The 21,489-nt window shown below is 33.2% G+C and overlaps 3 protein-coding genes and 1 long non-coding RNA gene across 6 annotated transcripts; 1 reads left to right on the forward strand and 3 right to left on the reverse strand.

The window, feature by feature from the left end:
* The first annotated feature begins 157 nt into the window (after nucleotides 1-157).
* On the forward strand, nucleotides 158-2,034 carry LOC108208520 (uncharacterized). The gene is made up of 2 exons (XR_010288488.1): nucleotides 158-936; nucleotides 1,015-2,034. It is a non-coding gene; the product is annotated as an uncharacterized LOC108208520 (long non-coding RNA).
* A 4,408-nt stretch (nucleotides 2,035-6,442) lies between these two features.
* Nucleotides 6,443-8,239, reverse strand: LOC108208377 (uncharacterized). The gene is made up of 3 exons (XM_017378908.2): nucleotides 7,723-8,239; nucleotides 7,540-7,621; nucleotides 6,443-6,728 (listed from the first exon to the last, which is right to left on the reverse strand). The coding sequence occupies exons 1-3, from the start codon at nucleotides 7,840-7,842 to the stop codon at nucleotides 6,565-6,567; spliced, it is 366 nt and encodes a 121-aa protein (XP_017234397.1). The 5' UTR covers nucleotides 7,843-8,239; the 3' UTR covers nucleotides 6,443-6,564.
* Nucleotides 8,240-9,112: 873 nt separating this feature from the next.
* On the reverse strand, nucleotides 9,113-13,299 carry LOC108206029 (uncharacterized). Of its 3 annotated transcripts, XM_064087885.1 has the most exons (7): nucleotides 12,908-13,299; nucleotides 11,919-12,010; nucleotides 11,695-11,837; nucleotides 11,467-11,592; nucleotides 10,753-11,362; nucleotides 10,436-10,652; nucleotides 9,113-9,926 (listed from the first exon to the last, which is right to left on the reverse strand). In XM_064087885.1, the coding sequence occupies exons 1-7, from the start codon at nucleotides 13,173-13,175 to the stop codon at nucleotides 9,391-9,393; spliced, it is 1,992 nt and encodes a 663-aa protein (XP_063943955.1). In that variant the 5' UTR covers nucleotides 13,176-13,299; the 3' UTR covers nucleotides 9,113-9,390. The 3 variants fall into 3 exon arrangements, with proteins under 3 accessions (XP_063943955.1, XP_017231680.1, XP_063943956.1); XM_017376191.2 differs by having other exon boundaries at nucleotides 10,753-11,592; nucleotides 11,695-11,817; nucleotides 12,908-13,298; XM_064087886.1 differs by lacking the exon at nucleotides 12,908-13,299 and adding an exon at nucleotides 12,471-12,697 and having other exon boundaries at nucleotides 10,753-11,592; nucleotides 11,695-11,817.
* Nucleotides 13,300-14,665: 1,366 nt separating this feature from the next.
* On the reverse strand, nucleotides 14,666-19,725 carry LOC108206820 (ACD11 homolog protein). The gene is made up of 5 exons (XM_017377237.2): nucleotides 19,498-19,725; nucleotides 19,112-19,349; nucleotides 17,743-17,915; nucleotides 15,282-15,427; nucleotides 14,666-15,148 (listed from the first exon to the last, which is right to left on the reverse strand). The coding sequence occupies exons 1-5, from the start codon at nucleotides 19,545-19,547 to the stop codon at nucleotides 15,042-15,044; spliced, it is 714 nt and encodes a 237-aa protein (XP_017232726.1). The 5' UTR covers nucleotides 19,548-19,725; the 3' UTR covers nucleotides 14,666-15,041.
* Nucleotides 19,726-21,489: the final 1,764 nt, after the last annotated feature.

The raw sequence follows: 21,489 nt of genomic DNA on the forward strand, positions 1-21,489 counted from the left end.
GAAAAGAAACGTATACAATTAAATGGGACAGAGGGAGTATTGCTTATTTGCTTCCAAAAGAAGGCGGGAGAAATTTGGACGCAAATATGAATAATAGGTTTAGTTACTATACGAATTGATGGCAACCGTCTGTGGAAGGTGGTGGTTGTATTTTCGTTTTCAATGCCTTTATTTTTGCTCAAATCCGTTGTAACTTTGCTTGCTTCATTGCAGGATCATATTGTGCAAAACTGGCAGAGTTTTGTTTTGTTTATTTCTTCAACTTGTGTTCATGTTTTATGTTTGTTAAGATTTTTGAGAATAATTATGGCGGAGAAGAGAAGCATATATATGATCAGAAGCTACAAAGTACAGCTTCTACTCCTGGGTCAGAAGTCACCAAAAGAAGCTGCTGCGCTTGCTTCTCTTCCTAAACACGGGCCACAAGTTACAGAGCACCGCATAATTTCCTCGCCAGAGAACCTTTATAATCTCCTCGCCCAGAGAAACACCCTAAATTACTTCTAAACTGAACCAAAATATCTGCAGCAACATACACCAGATTAAAGTTTGAGAAATAGACCAGGTATCTAATCTCCTTGCCCGGAGAACCTCTTCTAATCTCCTCGCCTGAATACCCACTGCATCGACTGACTACTGTTAGAGAGAAGGTTCAGTCAGCCAGCTGTATTGCAAGCTCATCTGCACACATCAGCTAAATTTAGTAAGCTGTGAGAGTAACAGGTTGTGGTGTGAGGCCTATATAGTCTATTGTAACTCATTTTCTGGAGAAAGATGCAAGATATTCTAGTTCTGTAACAAACTTTTCTCTGCGAATATACATACATACTTTTCTGTTCATTTCTATCACTTCTATCAGCTACGTAATAATATCAACAGATAGATGTTGAATATTATGAATAACATCTGGAGAAGCAGCACGCTCTACATAATCAGGTATGCTATAGAACTAGATTCAGTTTCACCGTGTAAATGTATGTACGCATTAAGTTGTTAACATATCATCATTTACAGCTATTTTGGAGCAACAAGTACTGATAGAGCTGAGGAAATGGCGGAGGAAACCAACAATCCTCCTGAGACGCAAGAGGTTGCATCAGTTCCTGCGGCTCCAAACAACGTGATTGTTGAAATCAGTTCTCATCCGGAGAATAATGCACCCGCTCCTCCTCCTCCTCCTCCTACTAATACTACTACCCCCAACACAAGTAACATTAATCCTAACCGTCAATTTCTTTATTTTGCTATTTTCATTATTTTGCTTCCTATTCTAATGATTTATGGCGCACTTACACGACTGTTCTGTTTTATTATTAGAGAGCGCAGATTTTTTGCTCTGATTTGCGCTATTTTACTGATTATAATACCTATTATCATTGTTCCTGTCTGTTTAACTATGTACAGACATTATCATCATTCTCATCCTCCTCATCCTCATACAAATGACCCGGTTAAAGTTGAACCTTCAAACGTTACTTTGTATCAGTTCGAGGTTCAATCTGAACTTCTATACTATAATGCTAGCTTTGCACTTAATATTTTTAATTATCATAATTCAGCGCCAGTAGATTTAAATATTAATGTTAGTGTTTTATATCAAAATATAACACTAGAGTCAGTCAAGTTTGATACATTTTCAATCAACTTTACCCAGATGCAGAATTTGAATTTCACTCTATCTGGGAATAATGCTTATCTTGAATCAGATAGCAGTAATTATGTATGGCTTTATTTACTCATCCGTATCGAGCAACATTTTAGTACCCAATCACATACATCTAATAAAGCCGACAGCTATGAGGTGGGGTGCAATGTTAAGGTTACCAAGCCTCCAGACGGATACATGACTGCATTTTATTGTGCCATAATTTGATCTGCTTTGGCTGATTCTACAATACTCGTGATGGCGGGAGATTATACGAAAAATTGCGCGGGATAATGTTGACGCAGTTTTAAATTATGAACATATGTAATAATGTTTTTATGTTATGCTATTGTAAAGACCTTCATCTTTAATGAGAAATTATTACTTTTGTTGTTATCAAATTATTTTTGTTGACGCTATGATTGTGGAAGATGACTGGTGCGATGTATGATTTTGTTATAGATGAAGTCCTTAACAAGGTAGTGAATCTTTCTGAGTATTGTAACCCGACTGTGTTTCTTTTGCTCCGATTTAGTGCAAAACAGGTCTCATCACATTCACAGACATACAGTTTGGATGCAAATGTGTGCCTTCTTGGCCTTTATCAGTTGGAACCAGACAGGTCATGACAAGAGTCAACTTATTGTCTTACCTTGTAATGAGTTCAACCATCCAGAGCTGAAAAAGAACACTGCAGATAGCATCCCCTTGCAGCACATTACTCGTATTTTTCCCATTCTTAGTTAAGTTTGAGACTGCTCAGTCATGAACTTCTGATTTCTTATGTTATAGCAGAAGCTTGTCAAAAATTGATTATGTACTCTACATCTTGTGATGTACTCTATTCGTGGATTTATTTGCTTCTGGTGCAAATAGGTAGTTAGTATAACTCTTTACGCGCTTATCGCACTGTTACTTCAATTTTAATGACAATTCCAATTGTACCGGTCGGAATTCATATCTTTTTCGAATCAAATGAATATAAATGATTTTTTTAATATTAAAAATAAACCAAATCATTATATGTTAAAACCAAGTCATGTCAAATGATTTGGTCCGATTCGAACCACGATTAGAACTTTATAATTTATATTGTATTATTATTATTTTTAAATATTTGTTATACTTTTGGTGTAAATATATTTTAAACAGATACAACTTATATTTTAATCTTTATATTAGATATTACGTATATGTATATATATCATATTAATAATCTTTTTTATAAATATTTAGTTTACATGTTTTTTTGTTATAATACTTTCACTTTAATGACTTGTGCTGTAATATAATACCGAAAGAGAAAGCTTCTTATCAGAGAGCATGTCGAAATGTCTCACAAAAAATCTCGGGCGTCTAGGAAAAAAGAGAGAGTTAGAGAGGTTTTGGACGGGACTTTTAAAAAAACACTTAAACCACAAAAGTTGCGCGATACAAAAAGATCTTTGTGAAAAGGTATGACCCGTCACGAACTCGTAACGAATCAGAAATTAAGGGGGTATCCAATTAAGATTTTAATAGATTTTTTTTTCATTCAAGAAATCTGAGGATATTCAACTTGGTTTTTAAAAAATGAATCAAAATCTTGGGGTATACAATTGAGATTTTAAATATGCTACAAAATCTAAGTGCTATACAATCAGAATTTTAAATTTTGCTTAAAAATTCAATGATATTTTAATTTAAAGGGACTGTTTAAAATCTGATGGTATTCAAACGTTGATAAATTTTTTTTGATGTTATAAAACGATGGATTTGTGCAATTCTTCGATGCATTTATAGTTTTTGAAAATCCAACCAAAACTCATGGGATGAAGTATTTTGCTTAAATTCTAAAAAATTTACAATCTTATCTCTGTGACATTTTATCAACAATCCGCACAAAACCAAAATAAGAAAAATCTATTAAAATTCATATATTAAAAATAATGCATTAAAATCCCAGTTGAATACACCCCTAAATAAAACATATGTCGGCTAAAAATTCAAATTGAAAATAGGAAACAAATTTTGTAATTTTGAGAACAATTTTGAAACATAATCACAAAAAACATTGTAGACAAAATTTGTGGGAAATTGAAAGATTTTTTTTAAATACGAACAAGAAGGTTGGGTGACTCTCAAAAGAATATAAAGGAATGAGGTATCACAATCAATATACAAATAATTTCAAAACCGTAATTCTATTCTAGATTGACCAATTATCCGAATACAAGTCTTATTCATATTTTAGACTCATTATTCTAGTTCAATTTTAGATCATAGTTATAATATCTAATAATATTCAATTTTATAATAATATACATGATCGTAAATGAATATTGTACTCAATATGTTCTAATATTATCTTTTATTGAATAAAACTAATTATTTCTTTGATGGAAGGAAAAAACTCGTATTTATCAAGATCTCCTATTAAGGACGCTATCTTTATAATTAATGTTAATAAGTTACTCATTTACACTATTTAAGCATAGAGTAGATGATTAGTTTATAAATTCGGAGAAGATGAACAAAGTTTTCACATGTTTTATACTTGTCATGTTATTTTTAAGTGTTGAATCTTCAGCAGAAGCGGATGTCCATTTTAATTTAGGTAATTATCTACCCATCATTTCTTTTGCATATTAGTTTTGTTCAATACTGATGCAAAAGATCTATAAATATTATGCATAATTGTTATTTTAAATTTTGATGTACGATTGTTTGAAATAATAACTATAATCATCCAAAGATTAGAGTTATGAATTTCATGAATTTATTGTTTGTTATATTGATTTGACAGGGACATTGTTTAGATGTTGTTACAAAGTGAATCCTTTGCCAGGTTGTATTGAACAAGAAAAAGTTCAACAATCATGTTCGCTATTATGTATGACAAAATACATCCACGGAGAATTACTACGTGCGTATTGCGAAAATGACATGTATTGCACGTGTCGATATTTATGCTAAATAATGGAGTATTGAAACTTATTTCCCTGAATAAATTAAGATTAAAATTATCTTTGGATCATTTGTGTCTGTACTATCTCGTACTAATATGTCTGTCATTGTTCCCGTGAAACTGTGTAATATGTCTGAATGAAATTTATATTTTATTTTTATCAAAAGCAAAAGAATTAAAATACTTAATGAAATTGTATAAAAAGTTTTAAAGTGCTTGCCGAAGCTCTCTAGAAAATATTAAAAATATACTCAGCGCAATCCGTGCTAATTACACCTAGACCATAGACCATGTATCCATTGATTTTGTTTAATAATTCTGAACGATGTCAAAAACAAAACTAAAAAATTTCTGAAGTTTTTTGATCAAATGGCTTTGATTGCCCCTGACAAAAAAAGTGGCTTTCATTGTCTGTAGTTCAACATTTTGTAGGCCTACATTTACATCATACAACTACATATGAAATACTTCGTGGGCGTTCGGGAGCATAACTTCTGGGCTTAAAAGCCCAGAAGTCTGCTTCTTCTTTTTTCACTCCCGTTTGGCAAATCAAACGAAGCGCTTATATTAACGGAAAGAAGCTCAATAAATAAGCTAGAAAACATACTCCCTCTTTTTTTTTTATATGACACTTTTGACTTGAGCACGTAACTTTAGGTGGGTTGACCGGATAGTAAAAAACATTATTTTTGATTGATTTTTTTTGTGAATTAAAATTTTGATTGTATATTTTTATTCAGAAAAAGAAAAATTCAAAAATAATACTTTTAACTATCCGGTCAAAGCACTTAAAAGTGTGTGCCAAAAAGTCAAACGTCATATATTAAAAAACAGAGGGAGTAACTTCTTTTGGAGACTTGGCTTCTGCTTTTTTTCTTTGTGACCCACCCATGTCCAGTGATGCAAGGATCAATTGATATGTTCCGCCTAATAATATATTGAAGTTAAAAACTTTCGATAAAAAAAAACAGAAGTTAAAAACTATGATTTCCTTGCATTTTGTATCATCTCTCATGTGTTGTTGCAAATGAAAAGAATATTTTCATTTTTGCTTACATTCGTTGTTCTGTGATTCAATGTTCCGACAAAGTTTGATATTTGTAAAATATTTCATGTATTATCAATAAAAGATCTTTTATTATTATTATTTATATTTTAAAAGAGGCAAATTATTATATTATAAAATTATAAAATTCCAAAACTATATCAACTTATAAGTTAAGTTATCCAAACACTTAAAAAAATTATAAGTTACAGTATCCAAACACTTACGTGGGTGTATTCGATTGGGATTTTAATGCATTGTTTTTAGTCTATGGATTTTAATGGATTGTATGGGATTTTGATTTTGTGCGGATTTTTGATGAAATGTCACAGAGTTGATAGGATTTAGGTACAATGCTTCAAAATCCCATTGAATTTGGTGGGATTTCAAAAAACTTAAAATACACTGAACAATGCCACAAAATCCATCATTTTATGAAATGAAAAAAAATCCATCAGCATTTGAATACCATCAGATTTTAATGGATTTAAACAATCCCAATTGAATACCATCGGATTTTAAAGCATAATTTGAAATCCCAATTGAATACCACCAGATTTTGTAGCATAATTTAAAATCTCAATTGAATACCTCAAGATTTTAATGGATTTCAAACAATCTCAATCGAATACCCTCGGATTTCATGAATGCAAAAAAATGCTTTAAAATCCCAATCCAATACACCCCTCTTACAGTAGCTTATAAGTTCAAACCAACTTCTCAATTTTAATCAACTTCTTTATTTTAAGCAATAAGTCACTTTTTTTAAGCTCAGCCAAACGCCCTCTTCATATATACAAATATATTCACAGCAAATCAAACTTTCCACCCTATGTTATCAAGATTAAAGGGGAATACGTCAATCCCAGTTATCAATTTTACATCAGTGCAGAGTAAGATATTACGTTAAAGAACATCCTCGAGTTCTCAGGTACAAGATGAACGAAATAGGCGCTTGATCAAGCTCGACTTGCTTACAGGGCTTTTGTGAATTTTAGCAACTTGTGTTGGATCCTTGACACTTCTAGGATATATGCATGTCAGAGTCACCTTCTTCTCCGAAAGGCTCACCTCAATGGACACCGTCTCGCCTATAAGTTAGAATGACAAAACAGCATTGTAACTCTATACCCGAATCCAAGGGCTCCCTTGGAAAATATGTACTATTTGCAAAGTGGGATAACTGGTGGGGTTAATTTGCATTATCAACTTGTATTACTTCTCAATTTAAAAGCATTAAAAGCTATCTAAAGCTACATAATTTGCTGAGTGCCCCAATTTGTGGGTGCTCCAAATTGTTTCTGTTTTATTATGCGGCTCTTTATCAAGGCGAATCCAATATTATACTGAAACTACCTATATCTGACTGCATCAATTGTTTATGAGCCCTATGGAGCTACAGTTTTAGAAGCAAATTGGACAAAAAAGACTTAGAGCATCTCCAACGATACTCCTAAATCATTCTCTAAACAATAATATAAAATGTGGCTCCTAGTAAGTTAATACACCGGAAAACGTGAGAACTCCAATGTTACTCTTTATATTTGGCTCCTTATTCACATTTTATATTTATTTTATATAAATGAGAGGAAAAAGTTAACTAAAAGAGAGAGAAAATTGAAGGAAAAATAATATAATATTAAGTTAGGAGCTACTAGATGCTCTTTAAAAGAAAGGAGAGAGAGTAGGCTCCTAAATTTTTAAAGAGCATCTAGGAGCCCATTGGAGCACTAAATTTTGATTTGCTCCTAAATTTTAGACTTAGGAGCTTGTTTAGAGAGCCCCTTGGAGTTGCTCTTAAGATCTTTAAACAAAGGCCGAGAATTAAATAAGCAGTAAGCTTTTTGTTTCTTGCCATTGATACAGAAAACTTCAAGAACATGACTGGAAAGAATAACTCACCATTCATTCGAGACATCATGGTGGCAACCTTTTCTTGACACCCTTTGCATCCGAAATCCGCTAAAAGAACAACTTCCTGCACCTGTTCTCACACATACAATTCTATAAGTCCAGACCCTTAAACTCCAGAAACCGCAAACAACAGAAGAAAAAACAGATAATCTGATATGTAGACAGACTTACGAGAGGTAAAGTCAAGGATTCAACAGAAGCTAGAGTGATCCGAGGAACCAGACCATTCTTGTAATTATCTACCTCAATTCCACCCTTTTCTGCATTGCTAACTTCTTTCAGAACAGCCATGCTCTGTCCTCTGAATGCCGGCACAAAACTCAGCTTTCATATATACAAAACAACTCTCAAGTCTCAACTTATGGAACAAGCTGAACCTTTGTGTCACCCAAGCAAGAAAAATGAAAAGGATGTGCAAACAGATAAGCAGCAAAGAAAGAGCAATCTCAACTCTCTATACGATAGAAAGTGAAAATTTGTTGAGATGGGACAATTTTAATATCTTGATAAAATTGGAAAGGGTCATGTTTTAACAAAGTTGCTTCATTCCCATAGACAACGCAGCCTCATAATACCCACCTACTCTTTGTTTACGACTTTTCTTTATAGTAATCTAGTTGCTTAGTCGACCAAACTTCTCTTTCTCTGGCTCTAAACTCTCAGGTTCTTTGTTATATGTCGTTGTAAGTATGATAAAATAGTACTCCCTCTGTCCCATTTTAACTGATGTTTGACTTTTTAACACGTATATTGAGGTGTAAAAAAACAATACCTACACTCAATAAAATAATACAATTCTTATATCAAATAAAAGTTTAGGTTCTAAACTTTTATTTGGCATAAATTTTATAAAAAATAATTATGTTTAGATTTGATTTTTTTAACATCTTAAAATACGTGTAAAAAAGTCAAAAGCAGTTAAAATGGGACAGAGGGAGTAGTAACAAGCAAGACAAAAGGATTATCTCTCTGGCTACCTAACTTATACTTGAACAATAGTTAAATAATTGAAACCATTTTGAATGCCAAAAGCTTCTCAAAGAACCTTGAGACTTGAAGCCTGCAAGTCAAAACTTCCATGACATCAAGAGAACCACTTGTACCAAAAACAAAGCAATAGATATTATAAAAACAAAGTACATTCAACCTCTCCTGCATAATTTTAGTTGTATCGTTTAGTTTCCGGCAATGAAAATTAATTAATACGAAATTACGAATTAACACAAGATTTCGCTGCAAAAATATATTATATGCATTAACAGATTGAAATCTAATCACCCAAGCAATACCTTTCATTATTTTACAACCGTGCGTGGAGTGAGCATTACGTGTAAATCTAGCCACTTGATATTTCGCTTGCCTATTAGAGATAGAATGATGCGCATAATAATACTTGAACCAATTAATAGCAAGTTCTAAAAATTCTGACAATGTTATTACCAACCGTATCATGTTGCATCAACCTTCTACCTGTAATTAATTAATATGTATGATTTTTTGACAAAGAAAGCTACTAAACCAAAATTTGCAGGCATTGCAAAAACTAAAGAAATTCAAAAACTGTAAATGCAAAACAGTCGGTTTCGTGTGAAACACTGTTGTTTTACTCCCCAGCATCAGGCCCTTAGTAGCAAGTTTTTACAAATTGACCAGAATACAATGGGTGCTTTGTGACCAAGGGAGATTATTATTTGCACCCTCGGCATGCTAACTATTGCTGCAAAAATGTGTGCAAGGAGCTGAAAAGACTTGCAAACTACCAAAAACTAGACAGTTTAAGAACGGTGTCTAAAGTCATCTAACCTACGGATGTACATCGATGGACAAATAGTGAAACCTTCATTGTGACAAAACCATGTTTGATAGAGGAGACACAATTGAAGAACTGAAGGCAGGTTCCCTGGTGTACTTGCAATTCTCTTGATCAACTTTAACCGATGAGGAAATGAAAAACTTTTCCCAGGTGCGAGTTCCAAAAGTTCTGATGCTACCTTTATTCTTAGTCCCACTTTGACATGGCTTCTTAGAAGAAATCCTACTACTGCGTTTTCTCTTCCTTGAAGACATCCATCTTAAATTGGCCAGTACATCATCTTTTACAATGTCTCGCACTCCAAATTCATCATCCACTTTATAGCCATTTGATGAAGTATCTCCCTGATCAAAACCAAACTGCACTTTGTCATCAAATGCTACAAATTCGCAAGGTGAAGATCTTCTGTCACTGGACTTAACAGTATCTTGCTTCCTACTGAGGTTGGACAAAACTGAAGCCAGGAGATCTGGTCTGTCGTCTATATGTTTCCATCCAGTTCCTAACCATTCTTGAGAAGGTCTGATATCATTCTGACAAAATATTGAATCACGTTTTTCCGCTGCAACAGGCAAAAAGATTATACAAAATTTCAGTTGCATAACAACACTAAAAGCAGGTGATACTCGACTGAATAATACATTCTCCTGGTCCCTGTTGAAATAGAGAAGGGTATCTATCATCTTTATTATTATAAAACTTTTTCATCAGCCTGCAATTCTTTCAAAGAGAGTCTTCAATACAAGTAACTGGAAATAGATCAACCTAGTGTAAGACATTGACAGAAGTTCTTAAATAGTGTTAAACAACAATCTTGTACTCTGATCTATATAGGATATGCAAAGTTCAAGGTAAGCTTGTTCACTAGCTAAATACACAAAAGTTGCAGATTTCAAATTCATGGTGCTAACTGCTAAGTAGCAAGTGCTTAGCATCTCCAATCTGAGAAACTTTCTACAGAAGACTAGAAGATTAAACAAATTCATTACTCAATAAAAGTGCTTTCAACAGATCACCTCCAAATTAAAGATAGTATTGTATTTTGTTCAACAAATTGAATGCATAACAAACCTGGAAAATAAACACAGATATTGTCCTCAGCCTCTTTTCGAATTATGATGCCTTCCCACCAACCATCATGCCACCACACATCCACAACGCTTCCGTCTTTCACAACCAAAGCATCCTGGACTTTATTAAACACTGGTGCTGGCCTGACAGTTGCCCGCCCATTAATCCGTAAGCACCATTCATCAGGTAGTGCAACCCGTGATGATAAAATCCATTCCTTTACAATCAAATAATGTCAAATCAGAACTGATTATAATGTGAAACAATTGAAAGAAAAAGCTTCTTAATAAACTTCCCACAGTTGAACTAATATTTACCTCTAAATTATGCACTTCATCTGCAGCATCCTTGATATCTAGATACCTTACTTTCACTTTGTCTTTATTTTTCTTGATAATCAAAGCCCTAAACCAGCATCCTCTAACACCACTATCCTGACAAAGCACTTCAACTTGAGCACCAATAGTTAAAACCTGTGCTGTCTTCATAACTACGCCTTTGTTGGGTAAAGAGACAACAGATATGGACTCTTTTGACGGGTTGATTTGATTTCCACTTCTACAAATAATTGAACCGTCTGCCAATTTCGGAACCGTGGGATTTGTCAGTGGTGCCTGCAAATTGTTGCCTGGCCGTATAACCTTGGAAGAGTTATAGGATATCCGAAGCCTCTTCTTAGGTTTATTACCAACTGCATTGCCACACTCCACATCCAAATTCAGACCATCTTTGGCAGGATAGTGATTCTTGACATTCTTTGATGCAGATGAAGTGAACATGCATTCAAATATTTTTTGCTCAGTGTAGCCTTTAACTTGAGTGATATCAATTGGTTTGACATCGTTCTTGTCAACTTGCTTGTCGCAAACAAAGGGTTTGAACTGAGTGTGCCTAGCCTCTCTTAAAAATATCTGGTAGTGCTGGGGGCTGAGAACAGATGCCAATCCATCAATGCACTCAATATTGAGATGTTGAAAACAAAGAGAAAAGAAAATCTCTCTGTCATAAATCTCAGGTAAAGCAATACAGACCTCATCAATTTTGTGAAACCACCGTACCACAGCCATTTTATTCCCTCCGGAGTCCTCATACATATCATCCAAGTAGGCAATGCGTGGTTTATTTTCTTTAGCCGATACATACACAAAGTTATGAATCTGCAAGCAAAAGCAAGCACGTGAGTGTCAATTTAACAGTAGAACTTATATATAGAGTGAACTTGACAAATCTAGATATATGTCATAGAGTAATAAATTTACCGAAATTTCAACACCACGAAGTTGAAATGATTGATATCGCTTCCTTTTGTCCTTGCAAGTTGATACAGAACCAGGCAATAAGAATTCAGTATTATGCTTGCCCAGCTTCCACAAGCGACCACCCTGAACAGAAAAAACAAAATCTGTATCTTAAAATCAAACTCGGAGCCAGAGCCTAAATGTGATACATAATTGCAGAAAGACAAGTGAGAGTCAAGACATACCTCTATCTTGTCTGAACTCAACCGGCAGTCATTGTTAACCTCCAAACAACCAGAACCAGATCGTGGAGGCTGAAGATGGTGTGAGGATGCAGCTGGAGCCACAAATAAACAGATAATTACTAACGCATTAAGTTGCAGAACTCAAAACAGGTCCTCTATGTAAACAACACACAACCACAAGTTGAAGAGAAGTATAGCAATATAGATGTGCAGTCAAAAAGACAAAACTCAAACCAATTTTCCAATGAAAAAGACTCAAAGACTCAAAAAAAAAAATCATATTTGTTTGGATACATGGGAAAGTTTAATAGTCGATTCTGAGAAACTTTTGGAAAACCCAGCAAGTGTCCCAACCGCACAGTGCATATCTTATCCTAGATTGAGTTCAAAGGAAATCTAAGGCTCTCAACAAACGCTTGGAATTTCATTCTGGAATCCTGCAGCCCGGTCATTGCTAGTTTCATTTACAAAAGTGTCATAAAAAATCAGGATGTTAACTTTACTCAAATTGGCATAATATCAGATTCAGATGAAAACTTGCTCTGAAAGGACCTTCAAAGTCTGTGGGAACTGGGAAATATGTGTTATCCATTCCAGTCTTTCATATTGAACCTGTGGGTAAACTTGCAGGGTGCAAACATTAAAATTTCTCTCTGAGGCTCCCCAAATTAAAACATCTCGCCTGGAGAGAACATAAGTTTTCATTTAATCATATACATCAGTACAATTTTTTGTTCCAAGAACTAGGAAGCACAAACAAGTCCAAACCATATACATTACAATATTCCAAGAAACCCTCGCTTAAAAAACCTCGAACAATCTATAAAGTCAAAACCAAAACTACACAAACAAAGAACAAATCTTTACACAACACACGAACATTCAAAATAAAAAACACCAAAAACACAGAAACAAGAAAAAACACAAAATGTCACAATACTAAACCACAAATACACAAAAAAAAACCCAGAAGAAATCAGAAAAATCACCTGAAACAATAGAATCCAACCAACGAACAACCTGGTTTCGAGACTTGAGGTTCAACACAGAAGAAGCCGCCTTATAAGCCGGAGACAACAAAGCTTCATTACAAACTCTATAACGGTACGGCAACGGAATCAAGCTCTGTTTCTTTTTCCCCACAACAACAAGATCTGAGCCCCCATCTTTGCGTTTCAAGTAATAACGCACCTCTTTTGTTCCTCTTTCACTCAGAACAAACGCCTCTTTCCATTTTACATACGCCGGCGCTTCCATTGAAGCTCCAAACCCTAGTTTGCAGCTGTGTGTATATGTGTGTATAAATGCAGAATGAGAGAGAGGGTTTAAGTTTAAGTTTGTTTATGGAGTGTAGCGAGGGAACAGACAAAATGAAAGAAAGATTTAAATATACGAGGAAATATTATAGGCTTTCGTTTGTTAATACGAGATTGACGGTGGGGATTTGTTTGTGAGGATCAGCGTTACACGTACCACGCATCTTGGATTGTCAACTTTGCATTATCCTTTATTTCTTTTGCTAAATAACTCATCGTTGTTGCAGAGTTGCAGTATTGTTTAAAAGGGAACAGTGAATACAAAAAGAAAATTCTCAATTTTCTGAATAAAAAGAATTGTAAAAATCTGAATTTTCTGAATAAAAAGAATTGTAGATCCGAAAATTTGGTCGGATACCAAAAAAAGAAAAGATTTATCACGATTCAATCGAAAAACTCTAAAAATTCATATGATACTTTCAAATATACAAGTTTTTTACTACTTTGTTCATCCCATTTTAAGTGTCCAGTTTTGATTTTCAACGGTCAAATTGACCAATTTTTGACCAATCATAAAAAACAAATTCGTTGTTATTTTAAAAAATCAAAAAATACATTTTATAGTATATTGTATGTACTTTATAATAACATGATTTTTTTTATTTTTAAGAATTATATTATATGTGTAAATCTCATTCAAAATTTGATCAATTTGACCATTCAAAAGTCAAACAGGATACTTAAAATGAGATGGAGGGAGTATATTTTTAAAATTTACATAATACTCCGTTCGTCCCAATTTATCTATCTTGATTTTTTGTGGTCAAATTGACTAAATTTTGATTAAAATTTACATATTTAAAATAATTAGAAAAAATTATGAAAAATATATTACTGGAATCTACATTTGTTCTACTTTAAAATGTATTTTTTTCAATTTTCAAGATCATGTAAGATAATTATTAGTCAAGGTCAATTTGACTACAAAAAGTCAAACAAGATGGGTACCGAGAGAGTATGTGTATTTCAGATAGGATATGTTAAATTTTTATATAATTGAAAAGTGTTCTATGGAATTCTCCCCAGCACAGTCATACATGTATGCAATTGCACACTAGTTTTTGCTGAGTATATCTTCCCAGCATAGTGTGCGACTTAGGGGTCACTTTGCTCCCATTTTAAGAACCTGAAATATCTGCGATCTTAGTTCCTTTGATCTGATATTAGTTTCTACTCAAATTCCTAATTTTTTATCCTATAAAGCAGCGTCGAATAAGGTCCTTAGTTACTATTATATTATTATATAAATAAAATTTAATTGATAACAATAATCTTAATGGTGCCGAAAATTTGAAATATAAATGTAGGGATCGTCAGAATATAGCATTTATATAGTTCTGTGTGAGCTGTAACTGTTTTGGCTGCCCTGTATGTTGAGATTTAAAAGGAATCATTTAGCTTTGTTGATAACCCATCCCAAACAAGTAGAAGTAAACACAGAAGTCTTGCATTGTTTAAAAAATGGAAGGATTACCTAGAAGCTGAAACATGGGATTAACGGGTGCTCCAAGTAATCAGATTACATATCAAGTATCAACTATTAATACACTGATATGAACCTGCAATATCGACTCATGCAACCACACCGATAACCCCCATTATCTTCTAGATAATTTAGTTGAATATTCGATATACATATACAAGTAAGCTCTTTGTTCTCCAAATTGCCTAGAAACTATTTCCAGCTCCTCTGCTGTTCATAAATTTGAAGGCCAAATCAAAACAGCAAAGACGAGTGACGTCCATAACATCTGAGCTGCCAAATTAGAGGCTTGCGCAAAAATGGATATCTTGGCCACAGAAACAGTCACCAATCTAAGCTAATATTCCTTTTTACGTATAACTTATCAATATATTGTATGATTGGTGCAGCTGCTGTTATATACCTCTTCATTTCTTTCTCTGCTGTCTCTTCTGCATTAAAGAAGGAACACAATGAAGACAGATAGACAAATAGTTTCAACTGACAAAGAAGAATCAATTGTAACTGAAAGAACCTCCGCAACTAATAATATATATATACCTACAAAACCACAGGTGAACTAACCTGTTTCATTTAGCTTTAGCAAAAGTTGTTGTCTTGTTGGAAGCGCGCACATGCCAGCATAAACAGCTGTCCTAACTGCCCACGTGTGATATGGTGCACACACATCTCCATAAGCTGTCGTAGCCGCTTCTTTTAGAGAACGATCACTGAAGTATAAACAGTGTCAGATGTATAGCTGATAAATAGAAGACAGATAATCCAGTATCAATGTTTCATAAATGTGTAGACAGATAAAAGGACAACGAGCAGGATAATTTGTTCTGGTATTAATTGGTTTTTTGGGGGTGGCCAAGTGGGGAATGATTTACTTGCTGCATCTGTAGTTGGTGAAAGACATTATGCTTTTTATTATAACTAGACCATCTAATATTATTGTTTCGTTTTGAAAAGTTAGTCTAATCAATGAAAAAATTTAAGAAGAAAAACTGACAGATATAAACCAGCCAGAGTAACATTTTTAATCAAAATGACCCTATTCGATTTGGTCCAATATACTGCAGCAAGTACCTAGATGACTAGATCTCTTACAGATCATTCCAACATCCAGCTACATTGGCTGGAAACATGACAGACCTTCTTGCTATGTGCTTTGTTGGCTATAAGGATAGACCAAATCGAACAGTCGATCACACTCTGTCGCCTGCTGAACCACTAAGCTACCAAGGTTCATTCTTACAATGGCACCCCACATTATTTTATATTATAAAGAAAATTCAAAGCGCAGATTACACAGAGACGGCTTATCTATCATGTGTTACAGTATTAGTATATACGAAGTAAAATATTTTACTAGACTATTTAAGGGTTGCCGTTGAGATTCACAATCTTATATGGCGGTTCCTCTTCCATGGATGGAATATCTTCTTCCATACAACAGGCCAACTGACCCTACATTAGATTGACATGGTCCAGTATCCACAAAAAGGTTTTCTACTTATGCTCCCTTTGGTTGGATGGAATAGTTGAGAATAGGATGAAAAGTTTGTACCATCATGTGTGCATTTTATTATAATCAAAATTCTCTTCTCCATTCCATTTAAAAATTAATATTAGAGCTTAATCATAACATTCAAGCAATAAGTTTTCATTTCTTCCTCCTACTTGTGTCCTTCAAAAACCTAATCATAGAACATTTAAATCCACTTCTGTTTCTCTTTCCTCTTTAGTTCCTGTTCTACTATAAATTTCAATAACAATTTTTTCCATTCATTTCCTACTCAAATCCGTTTGTTTCAGCTAAATGGAGCAAGCCATAGTTTCCTGGTTCTTATAATCCACAATTTAGCCTGTGCAAACATCTTGGACCACAAAAGAATGTGACTGGCAAATTTTTATCACTTGCAGTGAAACAAAGGAACTATTTTTCTATAGATATGTTTATTTCAGGGGGTTAACCACCCGCACAGAGTATGTATAGCTCCGACATACTACAATCTTTATGATAGATAACTGGACTAAATCGGGGAGGGGCTCTTATTTCCCGTACTATAAGCCATAGAAGCCCTAAAAATTGAATAAACTTGAGTTCATGGGATATTTGAGCATTACTGCTAGTGTAAATTTAGAACAAATTGGTAAATTGTCTTAAGATGTATTGATCCCATGAACAAACATAACCTGGACGATTAAATTTTTTCAACTTTCTCAAACAAAAAAATGCAGACGAGGCAAGAAGCTACATGCGTCTCTCAGACTTGCCCTATATGCCCTGTGTCAGTTATATGTTTAAATTGTTCTCTTCAACCTCAATCATCGATTGTCCAAAGTATAATGTGACAATGATTAATCCAATATTCAGTCTACTATATGCAAAGGCATGGCTCTAACTATATGCCATACTTAGTATTCCTTCACAATAAGTAAGAGTTCTCGATATTTTTTTGGAGGAGGTCATTTGAGGCCTCTTTCTCCTTTTCAATAGAAAAAGATAAACTCAAATTACGTGTATCATGTACTAAAACTTCAACAAAAAAACATTACACCCAGTTTAGCTTTTACCTATAAATTCTTATATGTGGACATTTGATTCATAACAGATGTGGACACATCTACCTATTTGTAAATTCTAATCAAACAGTCTTCATAATAAGGGTTGAAATTCGACTCGAGCTGGTTCCATGAACTCAAATTTAACTTAACTAGCTAAGATCGACGTGGCTTACATTCACCAAAAATTCAAGTTCAAACAAATTTTTAAAGCAATTATACTTTTAGGTTTGTGTCGAATTCAACAAATCTTTAGCTCAACTGAAATACATGTGAACATCAAACTAGATGTAACTCGTTACGTAAGGATCCGAGTTTAAGTTCAGACCAAAAAATTTAGTGTCAACTTATTAGCTCCACTCGAACTCAGTTATTCAAACAAACTAAACTTGAACTCAATCATCAAAAAGTCGGGGTATCGTGATAATTTTCTAAAACATTAAATAAAAAAATTTAGGTATAGGAGGAGACATACCCTGATGACAAAAAGTTGAGAAATAAAGCTCTAATAAGATCAAGGCCCTGCCTAACTCTGCGTAGATTACGTGATAGGCTTCCGGGTGATTTCACAGTCTCGTTTTGCATATCTTGGTCAAGTATTCTATTTAAAGTGTCATATGTGCTTGCTGCCTCCGTAAGACCACGTACCTGCAAGTGTCAACCACATGTGTCAGGATGATTTTCACTTAAATTAACAGATAATTGTAAATGGCATGGCCAAAGACAAGAATATAGAAAGCAGCCATGTGTAGACACATATTGTTAAGAAAACATGGACATATCTATTTGCCTCGCCTAAAAATTTGTGAACATGTTTATTACTTTGCCATCCTGGTGCAAATGACTTCCTTCGAAATCATTCATTTTACATTCATAATTATTTCAATTGCAATATTTATGAACACTTACTTATGAATGCCCCTACAAGTTTAGTTCCTTCAAACAATGTTTGTACTTTTGAAGCCGTTGGTTGTGTATAACAATAAATAGCTTGTATTTCTGAGATTACCTTACTACCCTCATCAAAGTTTGGATATATACAACTACATACAATCCACTGACTTCATAACAATAAATACAGAGTTTAATTTGTCTGAGCATGACCTTTTGACAAATTATATATATGCTATTTCATACCTTTCAATCAAGGAAGAATCTCGTAGTGTCATCAAATTCCAATAATTTTCTCCAAAGTCTAATGATTCAAAGGATTATGGATACACTAAACAATTAATTTTACCAGGCTCCTGGACTAATTTTAACTCAATCTTAGTTTGTTGTGGCATTGAACTATAAAAGTGCACAAAAAGTGTATAACTAGTATTGTTATATACAGAATCCAGTCAGACCATTCACAAAACTTCAACTACAATATCTAATTTCCTAGTAGGCTTTACAATTATACATGTTGGATCAGGCTACGGTAAAATTTCAAAGAAATCGGATAACAGATAACACATTGAAGTAGGTTCAGTTCAATGTTTTAATCCTTCTCAATTCTCATAAATGAGGGGAATCCTACCTAGTTTATGAACTCTAATTTTTGATGAAATTTTGTCATGTACAAGAACTGATGAGACTGCTAAAACCATCAAGGCTCAACCAGAACTACCCCAAATCCCCAATGACAAAAAAACTTAGTGGTTCTCATGTTTTCACATAAAGAAACTATTAGAAACTTTTCGTGTGATCCAGATCCTACACATACATATATCTATTTCTCAGTTAAAAATTTATATCACACAGATCATGCATAGCAAATCGAAACAAATTTTATCGTAGAAATCTTCAAGATGACATCAAAATATGTGAAATTGCAGATAAAGAAAGAAGGAAAAAAAAACCTTAGCAGTATACTCCATCTCAGCAAATTTAAAAGCGATACCGAGGCAACCAAAGAGTATAGAAACAAGAGTGCAGGCTTCACAAAAAGGTTTCAATCGGAGATCATAATCAGAATCCAAACTAGACTTGACAATCTCCGACAACTCTTCGAAAGAACAGGCGATCTTCGACAGAGGTGTTCCCGTCCCGGTGTCCTCGAATGCCTCGTCGTCACTCATTGCGGAGGAGAACAAGATGCTTTATAATCATCAACAACATGTTAGTATCATATTGAAAAACAATCAAGAATCAAATTAATAAATAATAATTAACTACAAAACCAAAAAAAAATGAGGAAAAAAAAAGGTGTGATGATCGAGTAATGGAATGTGTTGAAGGGCCATACTTTTCTCGAAATTGTTGGTTAGCTTTGTTGAAGATGGAACGGAAGGCCATTGTTGTTAATTGTGTTTCGCTTGCTATTTTCTCGGAGATTTCTTCGACCAATACTTTTATTACCTCTCTTATGTTTACTTCTCAATTTCCATACAAGGATTATACCGACCGTTACATGTGCTTTATAAGTTTATTTTATAAGTGCCATAGTTTTATTTTACATGCGTGTCTGAAGATTGAAGAGGGTTCGTGTCCAAGGTCAACCGACCTTTATTTAGAAGTTGCGTTTCTGTTTTGGCTTTTCCAGAGTTGTAAAGCAGACGAATCTCAATTCTCAAACCGTGTTCCTGTGACTTGTTCCTTTTTCTTTTCAGGATGTCATGTGCGTCTTGCTTAGTACGAGGGTTTATTCTACTTTTTAGAAATAAGATAATGTATATTTTTACAAAATAATTAATACAGATTATCTTCTTAATATAATTTTATATTATTTAATATGAATTTTAGAAAATGCTTCTTTATTTTTATTGTAATATTTGAGTATATTTTTCAAAAAGATTTAATATGTTAAACACATACCAGTATATAAGAATTTCTAATATTTCATGTTAATAGGTTTCATTAGAAATGGACCTTATTTTAAAAAATAATAATAATAATAATGGACCTTATCCTTCAATTTAAACTTTATCTTTTGATTGCGATCCGCGTAGAACCCATGTGTTCAAAATGAGCCCGTTTAACATTATAGGCCAACTTGCAACGAGATATTACAAAACACATAACCACCGTTTTCTGTAAGAAGTAAAAAGAACATGATTATTAAGTTAATTTAAATATTTGATATAGAATATAACAAATATATCATTAACGGTGATTAATTAGATATTCCACCAATAAAGACATAAAATTTATACATGAATAATGATTGATACGAGTAGTTTTTTTTAACACACAGCAATTATCATTGTATTAATTGAAGAGTTTTATGTCAACGTGTTTTTATTTTTATTGTCAAAGTATTTTTATTTTTTATATTTATTTATTTAATATCTAATATAGCTCATGTTAACGTCATAACTCATCCATCACATATTCGGTCAAAAATCTGAATACATTTACCGATGATGGCATACTTGATCCAACTAACTCATTCCCGTAAATGGAGTGATCCATTTATATTATATTATGATGGTGATTTTAATAATTAATTCTATTACAAAAAATACGGATTATTTCTCAATTATGCCACTTGTTTCGTTTGATAAATGTATCCACTGATAAATCACTCATTTCAAATTAAATTATATTTCAATAAATTTGATGAAGTTAGCTCTGTTTTTATTAAATTATACGACATGAGTTTGAATGAAATTTGACGTGAATTTCTGCACAGGACAATGTGATGATAAATAATAATAAAATAAAAAATTACACAAGTAGATGTTAAATTCAATTAAAAAAGGAAAAAGAATATATGTTTAGTTAGGAAAAACAAAGTATAAAGAAAGATAACATATACTCAAAAAATTTGACAATGACTCGCTTGATATTTACAATGAAATAATTGACCTAACTTACAATTAACCCCAAAAATTACCTACCAAGATATTATAACACCAGTAAGAAAAAGTGGATTATTAACATTAAATTAAAATATAATAATTTAATCTTACTATTTCCTTAAACCTGGTCCTAGATTGTTTTCTTTGGAACTTATTCTTCTTGGATTTTCTTCTTTACTTTCGACAAGCTATCGTTACTCCCCGGGTACAATTCATTTTTATAATTATTTATGATGAGACAATTTTTCAATTATATAATACATTTTAAAAATAGTGAAATCTCATAATACAAAATTTTAGTTATATCTGTTACTTCCTTCTATTATACTCATTCATATAACAAAAATTAGTTGATCTTCTAGCTTTATTCATTTTTCTTATTTTTCTTTGTTAAACAACAATTTTACTTAATTTCCATGTAACTAGTAACTACCCCA

The sequence above is a fragment of the Daucus carota genome, chromosome 2 (assembly GCF_001625215.2).
Source record: "Daucus carota subsp. sativus chromosome 2, DH1 v3.0, whole genome shotgun sequence".
Classification (NCBI taxonomy): domain Eukaryota; kingdom Viridiplantae; phylum Streptophyta; class Magnoliopsida; order Apiales; family Apiaceae; genus Daucus; species Daucus carota.